General features: G+C 40.5%; 1 protein-coding gene across 3 annotated transcripts in view; it reads left to right on the top strand.

Annotated features, from left to right (window-relative positions):
* LOC128703689 (apoptosis-inducing factor 3) overlaps positions 1-8,668 on the top strand; it is an 81,212-nt gene extending 72,544 nt beyond the window's left edge. For all 3 annotated transcript variants that reach the window (XM_070101292.1, XM_070101293.1, XM_070101291.1), the window contains 2 exons: positions 910-1,126; positions 4,665-8,668. In XM_070101292.1, the coding sequence (XP_069957393.1) occupies positions 910-1,126; positions 4,665-4,879 (432 nt within the window). In that variant the 3' untranslated portion in view covers positions 4,880-8,668. The remainder of the gene's footprint in view (positions 1-909; positions 1,127-4,664) is intronic.
* Positions 8,669-13,086: the final 4,418 nt, after the last annotated feature.

Raw genomic sequence — 13,086 nt, 5'->3', positions numbered from 1 at the left:
TCACTGGTGTCTGAATTAAGCAGTATTTTCCTGTTTTCTCTGCAAGAAAGGTCGGTGTGTTGGCCAGCAACTGTGAGCCTATGTTTACCGGGTTATATTACCCACAGTGCCCTGTGTGTACCCATACAGCCTGAATTTTATCCAAACAATACAGTTGAAGCATAAAATGGTAGTGTATGGTAAATTTGAGGCTTAGAAATATTGTGCATACTAATACATGCTACATCATGCACTTATTATGAAGTTAAGTACAGTAAGCACAATAAATATTAACTGCCTCCCAGCATAGATAAGGGGAATTACCAACAGACCCCTAGCTGCCTTCAGGAGGGAGTTGGATGGGCACCTAAGTCAGTACATGATCAGCTGGGCTGTGGTTCATATGTCGGTTTGTGTGGCTAGCAGTAACGCCCTGGTTGATCAGGCTCTGATCCACCACGAGGCCTGGTCATGGGCCAGGCCGTGGGGGCATTGGCCCCTGTAGCACCCTCCAGGTAGATGATTATTTTCCTAATGTTTTAGTCATTTGGCATCTCATAGCCTAAGATTTTATTTCTATTTATTGGATACTTTGTCATTTTTTAACTATTGCCTGATTTTAATGTGTGTGTGCTGTGGAAATTTGTATTGGCAAATTTGTTTTGGTGATAAAGGTTTTAAAATAAGTTGTGCAGAATAATTTGTGTGTAAACCCCAGGTAAAAAAATACTTTTTTTATATGAAAATTTGGCCCCTATTAGCACTGTAACTTTGCAAGTAATCAGTAACAAATGTTTGTAAATATAATCCATATCAATTTAATTTACAAAAAGTTGTATACAACTGAATAACAAGCATATTTGTTGTTTCTACTACTCAGTATTATCTGACTCATTCATTTATTAATTGTAAGTTTATTTTTTTTCCCAGTATTTAGAGACCAGTGTACCAGGAGTGTTCTGCGGTGGAGACATTGCTTCTTTCCCACTCTTCACTGAAGATGGTGCCAGTGTGACTATTAGTCACTGGCAGGTAGCACTTGGCCATGGTCGCACTGCTGCTCTTAATATGTTGGACCAGAACTCTGCAGTTAGATCTGTGCCTTTCTTTTGGACTGTCTTGTTTGGAAAAAGTCTTCGCTACACAGGTATTTCAGAAAATTCTTGTTCAGTAAATATTGGTTAGTACATAGTCTTGCTGTTTCTACCTCATACTCCTTTGTTTTTAAAAAAGTTTGTAATTTTTGCTCCTAAAGGATGTGTAGTTAAAGGAATACAGTTTATGCTCATAGTGTTCTGTCTTCTGTTAAATTGTTGTATGTATAAGTTTTATTAAATTCCCTCAGGCTTTACCACACACTATTACTTATGTTTCATTTGAGCCAGGATGGGGGCAAGTACTATGCCTTGTGGAATAGTTTTTCACTGATGCAACTTCTGACTTTGTTTACTACTACTACTACTACTACTACTACTATTTGTGTTCGATTGATGAGAAAGTGGAAGATCCATCTTTATTGTATATATCATTATTATACACAATACAGAAGGTTGCCAACATGTTCATAAGTTGAATGCTTCCTGTATTATGTATTCAGGAGGTCTCCAATGTGTAAGTTGAGGACTTCCTGTATTATTATTGATGCATGTGGGTGGTCGTCAGCCAATCAGTGATGTGGTAGCTTGCCTCTTTGGCAACATTTAAGCTTATAGAAGTGTCAGTTCTTGTGTGGGTAGGCCTTAGCCAACCAGGAATCTGATAGCTTGCCTCTTCGGCATCATCTGAGCCAATAAGAGTGAAGATCTGCGAGGGTGGCTTGGCAGCTAATCGGTAATGGAGTTGAATGTCTGTATGGTAGTGTCTCGGCCAGTAGTAGAGTTTGTACTGTATTACAATTTGTTTACTCTTCAGTTTGAAGGTATTGTGGGTGTTTTCAAACTAATGTTCATTTTTACCCTTCATAACTGCATTTGTTATGTTTATACTATCTGTTGCATTAACAAGTCATTGTGGCCCCTGAAGTGCACAATTAATAGGCCATTTCTCTGAAGATAGGTGAGAAATTAGTGCACTGGTGTGTGAGTATGGCTTTCCACAAATGACCATCTCTGTTATTATCAAGCAAATAGAAATAATAAAGAACTAAATGTGCATAAAAGGCCTGGAACTCCCTGCCTGAAGCATCAACAGGTCCTCTATATGCTAATTGATTCAGATCTATTATTAAAAAGCACCTAGTCCCCTTAACATAATCAAGACAGCAATATACCATGTCACACAAAACCAGCTTTCATCCAATTCTGTCCCTATTCTTGCAGCCTTTCTTCAGTACCCATGCATAATTGGTAACATATCTTGTCCCATATTATTTGTATTATAATCTAAGTAACTTGCTGTATCTTACCATCTTCATTCAGTCACTCTGCAGAATGGTAGATCATTGAATCAGTTTAAATGATGTTATTCTTTTGTAATTGGCCTTTCGTCATTAACTACCTTTCTTATTGTATGTATGATTGTAGTTAACATTTAAGCTTTGATTAATTGCCTGAAATGCATTGCATAATTAGTAGATTTTTTTGTGCCTACTATTTTATTAATTCATTTAAACTACATTATTTTTATGGCACAAAGAAATAAATTATATTATTATACTGTTAATTTTTTTATTTTTCAATGAACCAGCCATATCTCACCGAGGCAGCGTGACCTAAAAAGAAATTACTTGATCCCTTGCTCCTGGCATTTTAAGTCACCTCTTATGCTACACATGGCTCATGGAGGAAGCATTCTTCTCCACTTCCCCATGTAGATTATCTTATATGTACATTATAAGAGGTTGTACAGCATCAGGGGGAATGGGAGATAATCAGGTTTGATCCTAGCATTATTAATTATTATATTATTATTTTACTAATTTTATTATTGTTAAAGTGACTGAATCTAAGCTAGTGAAAAAAGGCAGAGAAATTATCATAGAGATGGAGAGACTGGATAAAAGAGAAGCAGATGAGGGAGATAGTGCATACAAATTATATCTGACAGTATGCAAGGTACAGTAAAAGATGCACCTCCAGAGTCTTGGAACAAATTACCATAAAACCATGTATTTTGGAATTTGAGTTTTGATAATTTGGAGGTACGATACATCTGGAACAGATTAATATCGTAACTCAAGAAACCACTGTTTATAAATGGGAATGTAAAAGAAATGAATGCTGAAGTGTTGGGAAGAGTTGTGGTATTAAAAAATAATAAATTTGATGCAGAGTGAGAGTTGTTTTTTGCCATGAACACTTCTTTTAGAAGATTGTGAAGAGAAATTGCAAAATTTGGTTGAGGAATTTAGGAAAGTACATAAAAGGAGGAAATTATATAGTAAAGTGCAATGTGTTGAGAGTACCAAAATATCTTGGCCATGAAAGATTAGATACCAAATTGGAGGGAGTGCATATGGAGGAAGTGAATGCATTTAGGTATTTGTGAGTGGATATTTCATTAGATGGGTGTGTTAAAAGATGAACTAAACTGTAGAAAGTTTATCTGTTGAGGCAAAAGCGAATATGCACCAGAGTATAGCAGTACCAACACTTAGGTGTTAGGCATGGCCTTTAAATATTGCAGCAATGACAGAACTGGAAGCAGTAGAGGTGTTATATATGAAAGCAATGAGTGGGGTGAATATTATGCAGAAAATTTGGAGAGTATAAATTATAAAATGTGTGGGGTTACCAAAGGTTTAATTCAGAGAGCTGAAGAGGGGTTTTGAAGGTATAGGCATATAGATAGTATAAAGCTGAATAACATGACAGTGTGTGTAGAAATCCTTAGTGGAAGAAAGGAAGCATAGGGGTCATCCCAGAAAAGGTTGAAGGGAGAGTAAAGGTGGTGGTCAAGTGCTAGGGGCTTGAGCATCCAGCAGACATGTACCAGTGTGTTACATCAAAATGAGTGGAGATAAGTGGGCTTTTAAGGCTTGAAGTAGTGCTGGAGTGTGAGCAAGGTAACATTTATGAAGGGATTCAGGAAAAAACGATAAGCTGGACTTGTCCTAGAGGTGGGATATATTGCACCTACAACTCTGAAAGGGAATGGAGTGTGGTATTGCAGTTCAGATGGCCATTTTAATTGTGCTGTCTGTGTATCTCTGGTAAGAGAGCTATTGAATGAGTGATGATGAATTTATCCTTAGTGGGAGATGGCCAATGTATTAAAAAGTAGTATAGCATATTCTAATTCTCCATTTAAGCTGAATGCACCAAATCACTTATAGATAATTACTTCAGGAGTCTGGTGAAACATCAGCTACTTGCTCAGAACTATTAATTTTAACTTAAAGGATTTGTTTGTGTAAGAATGTATCATATACATACTTGGCATTTGTTTTAGTTATGTCTCATTTCATTTACAGTTAAATTTGCCATGGTGGAATGGCCCAATTCTGCTAACCCATATTGAATTCATCTTTTCTTTTGTCAGAATTGAAAAGAATTCAGATTTTCCTGTTTGTTCTTTCAAACTCCACTGTGAGGAGGACCCAAGGTTAAAATTTATACAATTTGCATGATATTTGGTAAACATTCCAAAAATATCATTGTTCAACTTGAATTTGCAGAATTTTTAATTGCATTTAATTTTTCAGTTACATAATATTTTAGCATTACAGTATGCATTTATAATTCTAGGTTATGGGATATATGATGATGTCATCATTGGAGGAGACCTGGAAAACCTGTCCTTTATAGCTTACTACTGCCGAGGGGACCGTGTGGTGGCCCTGGCCAGCTTAGGCAAAGACCCAGCTGTGGCTAAGTATGCCAATATGCTCCAACAAGGGAAGTTTCTCACAAAGGAGGAGGTTGTTGAGGATAAAGATATTGCTTTGAAGTTAACATGTTGATAGTTAAACAATAAATGGTAGGTGATGTTTTCTGACAAGCTTATCTCAAGTTTTGAGAGTTGGCTCAGAATATCAGTCTGAAATTTATTCTGTAGGGCTTCACTAAAATTTGAAGTATGCTACCTTGTGATGGGACCAGTAAAGCATTGAGTAAATAACTGCAATGTAATGCCTTTATTAATGGTGATGAATGGAGTGTGTTATTGGTAGCCTTTAATTACCTATCTGTGGTACAGTTATGTATTGCAGTGTGATGTTAGTGCTTATCGATAGTAATAAAGATAGCATGTATGGTTGCTTAGTGCTGTTAAATACTTTATTGACTGTGGTGGGAATGCTATACTGCATACATTTTTTTTTTTTCTCCTACAGAGTGGAATAGTCCAACTCCAGATTTTCCAGGTGCAGGTGCCTCTTCTGAGGTGCTCTTAATTGCCAAGATGTTTGAACTTTTATTTAAATGCAAAGGGGTATATAAATCATCTCTAGGAGATTGATTTTATCATGGGGGAAAAGCAGTAAAAGTTAATATTTTATCAGTTAGCTGATACTATACAAAGTACCTGCCAAAATACAGTCATATTACTCTGATTGTATCATGTAGCTTCCATGTAATGCATGTGTAAACCTTAGTGATAGAACTTTAAGAAAACTTATACCCAATTTTAACTGAGGGATGGTTCTATGGAGAGGGGAAATAAAAAAAACTACCTGCTAAAAACATCCCTGCTGTAGGTGCATTTAGAATCATCTAGTATGAATGATTTATGTATTCTGAGGAATCTCCATCTCGGGTGCATAGAATGAATCTCAGTTGATTAATTTCTGAACTTAAGTTAAAAAGTTGTTTGATAGTGGTAACAGCAAATTACATTGTGGGTTAAATCATACTTAGATATAACTGATAAAAAATAATATCAGGTAAGTTCTGAGTCTTGTGTTAACTGTTCATGTGGGTTTACATATGTGAAAATGTGATGAGGTCCATCCACTGTTCTGGTTTTATCAGGCAAGTTGTCAGAAATCTTACAAGCAAATAGGGTCGAAATACTAAAGATAAAATTTAAAATGAGTTGGTTTGATTGAACAAATAAACTTGGTGGGATTTGTGTGGATTATGTCATTAGTGTGGTAGCTATCATGTAAAGTGGCTATTATTGTTGAAATACACCAAGCAGATAATTTTAAAGTTGTGGTTAATATTTTGTTAACGTTTTGCTAAATAATAAGTTATGTAAGTGGATACTATTTACAATGTTGAGATATGAAATTACAGTATCAGTATTATTAATTTCAGGTGGGAACACTAAACCCATTGCAATGCTAGTGCCTGGGGGGAATGGGAGGCAATCAGATTCGATCCAAGGAAAGGGAGAATTTGTCCAGTGCCCTGGATCAAGAGGCCCTTGCTGGAATCTAGGCACCTCCCTTGAGGGGACAATCTCATTAGACCACCTAAAAATATTCTGATGTTTGTAGTTGTTCTACTCCAGATGGTAATATAGTGAGACGAAAAAAATCATGCTGTACATGAATATTTGCAGATTGCAGGGTAGAAAACTTAGGAAAAAGGATTAAAACTATTATATTTATCTGCATAATAGTTATAAATGTGGTAAATAAATGATTAAGCTTGGAGACCAAATAGGTAAGTGTACCAGAAGTGAGATGATCTTGTGATCATAAGTGTGAAGCTGATACAGGTAGTTCATGTCTTCATATTTAATACTGTTTACACTATGCAATCTTGCAAAGTGACACTGTATAGTACAATTTTGCCCAAGTGTAATTGGGAAAAATGCATTTTACTTCATAGCACTTACTAAAACCTTGATAGTATGCCTCACACGTATGGCTGCCCCAAGTTGGGTGGGTCAAACGTTTGGAAACGCACTGCTCCTTCCATTCCCCACTGCCATACACTTCTTATGGTTGCTTACTAAAAAGATTTTGGATCCTTTGGTTACCCTGTCTCATCTTAGATATTAACTATGGCACCCAATATGAATACTAGTAATGCTGTAGGTGCCATGAAGAATAAACATGAAACTGATGGAATAGACATGGTTTGAGGTACACATTGTGCAGAGTGTCTTTTTAATCTGAGAGAGTCCATTGTCCATACAATAAGAGAGATTGAGAAGAAAATAAGAGCTTGTGCAATGGGTAGTGTATGCTGTGACCTAGTGAAAAGAATGTCAAGGTCATTACTGCAGGGCAAAATAGATCAGAGATAAATAATACAGTTTGTGAGCACTCGAGTACAACCATCATCTACTGACAATTCTGGTCCACAGCCATCCACCTTAGCCACTAGGACCACAACCCTCTCCACAAACTTCAAACTACTACTATAATGTACCTGGTAAGTTTGGCAAATTTTAAGCCTTTAGAATGCAGATCTATTTTGCCCTTCTGTCCTTCATTTCACATGCCGCTAGTTTCCTTCAGTTGCCAATCAGGAACACATCCCTCGCATTATGAAAGGATTTACTGTATCTGAAACTTGTAATAAAAAATTCAAGTATACAGTAGAGCTCCCATTTCTTGGTGCATTAGTTGTGCATGGTAGTCACTTCAAAATGTCTTGTACAGTTTACAAGTCACTTCAAGATAAATTGTATAAGCTCTATTCAAAAATTATCAGTAGTGGTAAAGCAAAGAAAGTTTTCATCCAAGCTTAAATTTGATGCATCAGTAGAGTTTTAAAAGTGGTAAGTGGTAAAAAAGTGTTGGCTGATGTAGATTCATTTGAAAGACATGACAGCATTTTGGGGGAGGGGGAATTAAGCGAGCATAGCATTGGAAAGTACTGTCTCAAATTTAATACTTTGTTAGATTTGTATTATTATGAAGGTAAATTAGTTCTATGTTTGGACATTTTCATGAGTCGGAGTAGTTTGTGTCACATCTGTGTTGGATATTTGAAATCCTACTGCAATTTTAAAAAATTAAAAGTTGGTGGAGCTTGTATTAGAGCACATATTACTAATGCTGTTACTGCAGAATGGGAAGCCCCTCCATGGAGGTGCCTTGATGCTGGTGAGAGGCTCATGATTCAAGGAGCTAGACATTCTCTAAGCCTAATTTCCTCCATTCCCAAGGTAGTGTATGCCCCCTTCCCCTACAGGTTTAGTGCATCCCCTGATCATAATAATGAAAACATTGAGTAGATTAGATATATTAATGCCAAAGGTTAAAATTAAGGAAAAGTCGAAGCATTTAATGTTGACTCTAATACATTACTTTCATATTTAAGTTGTAAGTAAAAATGTGTAAATTTCAGCATGCAAAATCAATGATAAATGAATTTTAAATACAAAAATTTTTTTTTGATATATAATGCTGCATAACATTTGTATATAGAGCAGAAATGATAAGTCTTGCAAAGTGGCTGGAGAAAATGACTCTGGATAGACTTCGAAATTCTGAGCTACCCTCGGAACAAACAGGTGCAGTTGTTACCTTAGTCTTTTGTATTTGTTTTGTGTAACATCCTGTCTGTGATGCAATATGTAAATTAACAGTGGCAAAGTCAGGTGTAGCAGCTTTTTGGGTACAAGCAAGCCATGCCATTTTCAAGATATATACCTCGAAGGTTTGCCTAATTGTGTACCCATATATGCATAATAAATTGCTCATTTTTGTAGAGATGAATATCAATGTGTACCAATTGTTTAATGTGTAATTATATAAGTGGTTTAAATTTGTGGACAATGTGCTTTGACTATTGTATTTAGGAGCCCCTCAAGGAAGGTTTTTTTTTTTTTTTTTTTTTTTTTTTTTATGCTAGTGAGGGACTCTTGTTCCAAAGACCTCTTCAAGGGGGGCTCCTTGGCGTGGTGAAGAGGCTCTTGGTCTGAGGAATTAGACCTATCGGTCTTCTTCCTCAGACCGAACCTAATTACCCCCCAATCTCCCCTCCCCTATCCCATCCTCCCCATCCTCCCCTTTTTCCTTTCCTCCTCCTCCTCCCCACTCCTCCCTTTTGCCCTTCCTCTTTTTGTCCTTTGGGATTTCTCCCACAGGCGCGCTAGTTCCTAGGTAGGGGAAAGGACACCGGGGTCCATCCCATTCCGTTGAGGTTTCTTGGCGGTGGCGTAGTTTGCCGTGGAATCTGGATTGCCTAGGGATGTCCCGATCCCTCTCCGGTATCCCGGAGTAGCTTTGGGTGTCTTTTGGGCGACGGGTGTATCTCTGGAAGCCACCTTTCGGATTCCGGGGGTGGTGGCTGAAGGAGGTATGCTTTGTGGCGGATATCCGGCCGCCCTCTCTTTTGTCCACCGAGGTAGCTCGGCAGATGTGAGGTTGCTATCCCAGATTGCTGGTTTACTGGCATGAAGGGTAGGGTATGGCACGGGTTCCATGCTGCATCTGCGCTACTAGCGGTGTCGAGTCCTCTTGGGCGCGGAGGGAGATTTCTGGCCCTTTCATTCCTCCTAGGAACTATCCCTCCCCGGTCCCCCCTTTTTTTTTCTTTTTTTTATTTTTATTTTCTTTTCTTCTTTCTTTTTTTTTCTTAAAAACAAAAAGAAAGAAGTAACCTAACCATGGCAGCCCTAGTCCATGAACCTGGTACCCCCGGGCCCCTTCTTGATACCGCACCCCGTTCTGACCCCGCCTCGTCTTTGGACCACTCTTCAGACATTCCTCATGCCTCTGTACCTATTGCCGGTGCTGTTTCCTCACCCGCTTCAGGTACTGAGGCCTCGACTGACTCCTTCGATTTATCAGACCTTCGCTCTCCTCTGACTATGCTTCCGGCCTCTCCCTCTACGGTGCGGCAATTTTCAAATCGCCGACCCGTTCCACGTCGGACCGACTCTGGTCCCACGCCTAAACGTCAACGACAATTACCTGCTGATGATACTTCTCCACCTTCACCTTCTCGTTCTTCTCAGAAACGATCGACACGTCCTTCACTACCTTTCCACGCTCAGTTTCAGACTGAACAGTGGACTAAATTCTTCACTTTACGACCAACTTCCTCTACTGCCTATCTTTCTGACCATAGTATTGGCAAGGCACTCCTACGCCATGTTGGTAAAGATATTTCTTTTCATGCTCTTAAGAGCGGTACGCGCATCATTACTGTACAGAATGCTACCCAGGCTCGTGAGCTCTCTCGTCTTTCCCATATAGATACTGTTCCTGTCACCCTTGAAAAACATCATTCCCTCAATTCTTGTAGTGGTACCGTTATTCTGCCCCATACCATAGTTCAACAAAATTTCCAGACATGTGGCACCGACATTCTAGAACAGCTGGAACTCCAAGATCTCCCAATCCTCAGGGTAGACACTTACGTTCTTCCTGCCCGTGGGCGGAGACGATACCCTAGCAATGTGGCTCGTTTAACTTTTGACAGCCGAGAACTCCCATCCTCAGTTTATATAGCAGGACATCGGTTACAAGTTCGAAAGGTGATCCCTACACCACAACAGTGTAGAAATTGCTGGCGATTTGGCCATCCAGCGAAATATTGCAGATCTATCGCCGAATGCCCAGTCTGTGGTGCCGATGACCATTCTAATACGTCTTGCAATCGATCTCCCTCTTGCCTTAACTGTCATGAGGCTCACCCTTCGTACTCTCGCCGTTGTCAGGTCTATTTAAACGAGCGGGAAATCCGTTACCTCAAAGAGACAGAAGGTCTCCCTTATGCCATGGCAGTTTCTCATCTCCGCCTCCAAGGGAGACTCCCACGTGTTTCTTATTCCCGTGTTTCAAAACGTCCCCCCACTTCTGGTATCCCATCTTCTACACCCACCTCTGTGGTTACCTCTCCCATAATCACTCCTGTATCTAATCCTTTTGCTGTCCTCGGCTCAGACGTCCCTACTTCAACGCCTCAGTCTAATCTCGCTTCTTCGAGTTCTCTCTTACAAGCCTCAGTATCGACGATACCTCGTACGACACCTCTTCCCAATCGTCCCTCTACTTCTCAAAAGTCAAAAAAAGGTCCGGTAACACCTCCTACCCATCTTCCACCTCCTCATTTTACCCTCCCTGTCTCTGTCCCTAGTTCTTCCCCTCTCACTGGCTCAGTTACAAGTGCAGAGGTTCACCCTCCTCCTCGTAATGTACCTTCCTCCCCTGTTCCCTCCCAAGTTTCTTCCTCTTCTGCCACCTCCCAGGTTCCTGTCTCTTCTGTCCCCTGCCACGCTTCTCCAGTTCCCTCCACCCTTTCGCCCCCCCCTACCTTGGTACAGTCCAATACAGTTCCAATCTTTACTCATCCTCCCCCTACCATTCCCAATATTGTCTCCCATACGACATCTCTGAATTCCGAAACACTTGAAGCAATCTCTGAATATATTGCAGAGACCAAACCATCAATGGACACTGATCCACCTTCCGCTCTTTCTCTCTCCTCTGCTCCATCTGCGCAACTCCTTTCTTCACAGCGCACCGTTCCTTCGCTGCTTGAACATTTTCCACTGCCTCCGCATGTGGACTTTTCTAACCCTTCTAGTCCGTAGGAACCCTTACCTGCGGATTTCAAGTATCTCTATCATTGCCAATCATGGCCTTTTTACAGTGGAATATACGCGGCCTCAGGGGTAATCGGGGTGAGCTTCAGATGTTACTCTCCCAGTTTGCCCCTGTTGGTGTTTGCTTACAAGAACCAAAATTACACTCTGCTGTTATTTCTCACATCTCAGGCTATAATTTATTGTATTCTTCAGATCCTTTTCCTGATGGGACCTTTAATGAAAGTGCCCTTCTTCTCCGCACTGATATTCCGTACCATCAGCTATTTGTTCATACTTCGCTGCATTACACAGCAGCCCGTATCCACTTACATAGGTGGTATACGCTCTGTTCTTTATATCTCTCTCCTTCTCGGGCATTATCTATTCCGGATTTTGCCTTCCTTGTTTCGTCATTACCGCCACCGATTCTGTTACTTGGTGATTTTAATGCCCACCATTTCCTCTGGGGAGGGTCTCACTGTGATTCCCGAGGAATTCAGTTAGAGGCTTTTCTTGCCACCCACCCCCTCCATGTTTTAAATACAGGTACTCACACCCATTTTGATCCTCGGACTCATACTCTCTCTTGCATCGATCTCTCAGTTTGCTCTTCCTCCACCGCATTAGACTTTACTTGGTCTGTTCTCCCGGACTTACATGACAGTGATCATTTCCCAATCATTCTTACTTCCCCTTCATATTCGCCACCTCTTCGCACCCCACGCTGGCAATTTAATCGGGCAAATTGGAACCTTTACTCACACCTGACTGTTTTTAAAGAGGTTCCTTCTTCGTCCTCCATCGATGAGCTTTTACACCTCTTCTCGTCCTCCGTTTTCACCGCAGCTTCTCATTCTATACCCCAAACTTCGGGCAGGCATTCTCAGAAATGCGTGCCTTGGTGGTCTCCTGCTTGTGCTCGTGCAGTACGTTTGAAACGCGCTGCATGGGGCAGGTACCGGTACAATAGAACCACAGAGCGACTCCTTGATTTTAAACAGAAGCGTGCGATCGCTCGCCGTGTCATCCGTGACGCTAAACGCACTTGCTGGCGAGATTATGTCTCCACCATCACCTCTGCTTCCTCTATGAGTGCAGTCTGGAAAAAAGTACGAAAACTGAGTGGTAAATATTCTCCTGACCCGGCTCCTGTTCTGCGGGTTGCCGGTGTTGATATAGCAAACCCACTAGATGTTGCCAATGAAATTGGCAATCATCTGGTCCGTATTTCTCAGGGACTCCATCTATGCCCCTCATTTCTTTCCTCAAAGTCTGCCAGAGAGTTAGCACCCTTGGACTTTTCTTCTCTCAGAGAAGAACAGTATAATGTGCCTTTTACACTTCAAGAACTGGAGGCAACACTCTCAGCTTGTCGATCATCGGCAGCTGGGCCCGACGACATTCATATTCGTATGCTACAACATTTACATCAGTCAGCCCTTGCAGTCCTATTACGCCTTTACAATCTTATTTGGTCACAAGGAGTTCTTCCACAGCTGTGGAAATCCGCCATTGTTCTCCCTTTCCGCAAACCAGGCACTACGGGACATGAAACCTCCCACTATCGTCCCATTGCTCTTACCAGTGCAGTTTGCAAAGTAATGGAACGTCTAGTAAATAGACGTTTAGTGTGGTATTTAGAGACACACAACAGTCTCTCCACTCGTCAATATGGCTTTCGTAAGGGACGTTCTACCATAGACCCCTTACTGCGCTTGGATACGTATGTTC

This window comes from Cherax quadricarinatus, chromosome 76 (assembly GCF_038502225.1).
Source record: "Cherax quadricarinatus isolate ZL_2023a chromosome 76, ASM3850222v1, whole genome shotgun sequence".
NCBI lineage: Eukaryota > Metazoa > Arthropoda > Malacostraca > Decapoda > Parastacidae > Cherax > Cherax quadricarinatus.
Note: the sequence above shows the minus strand (reverse complement) of the source record. Positions and strands in the feature narration are given on the sequence as shown.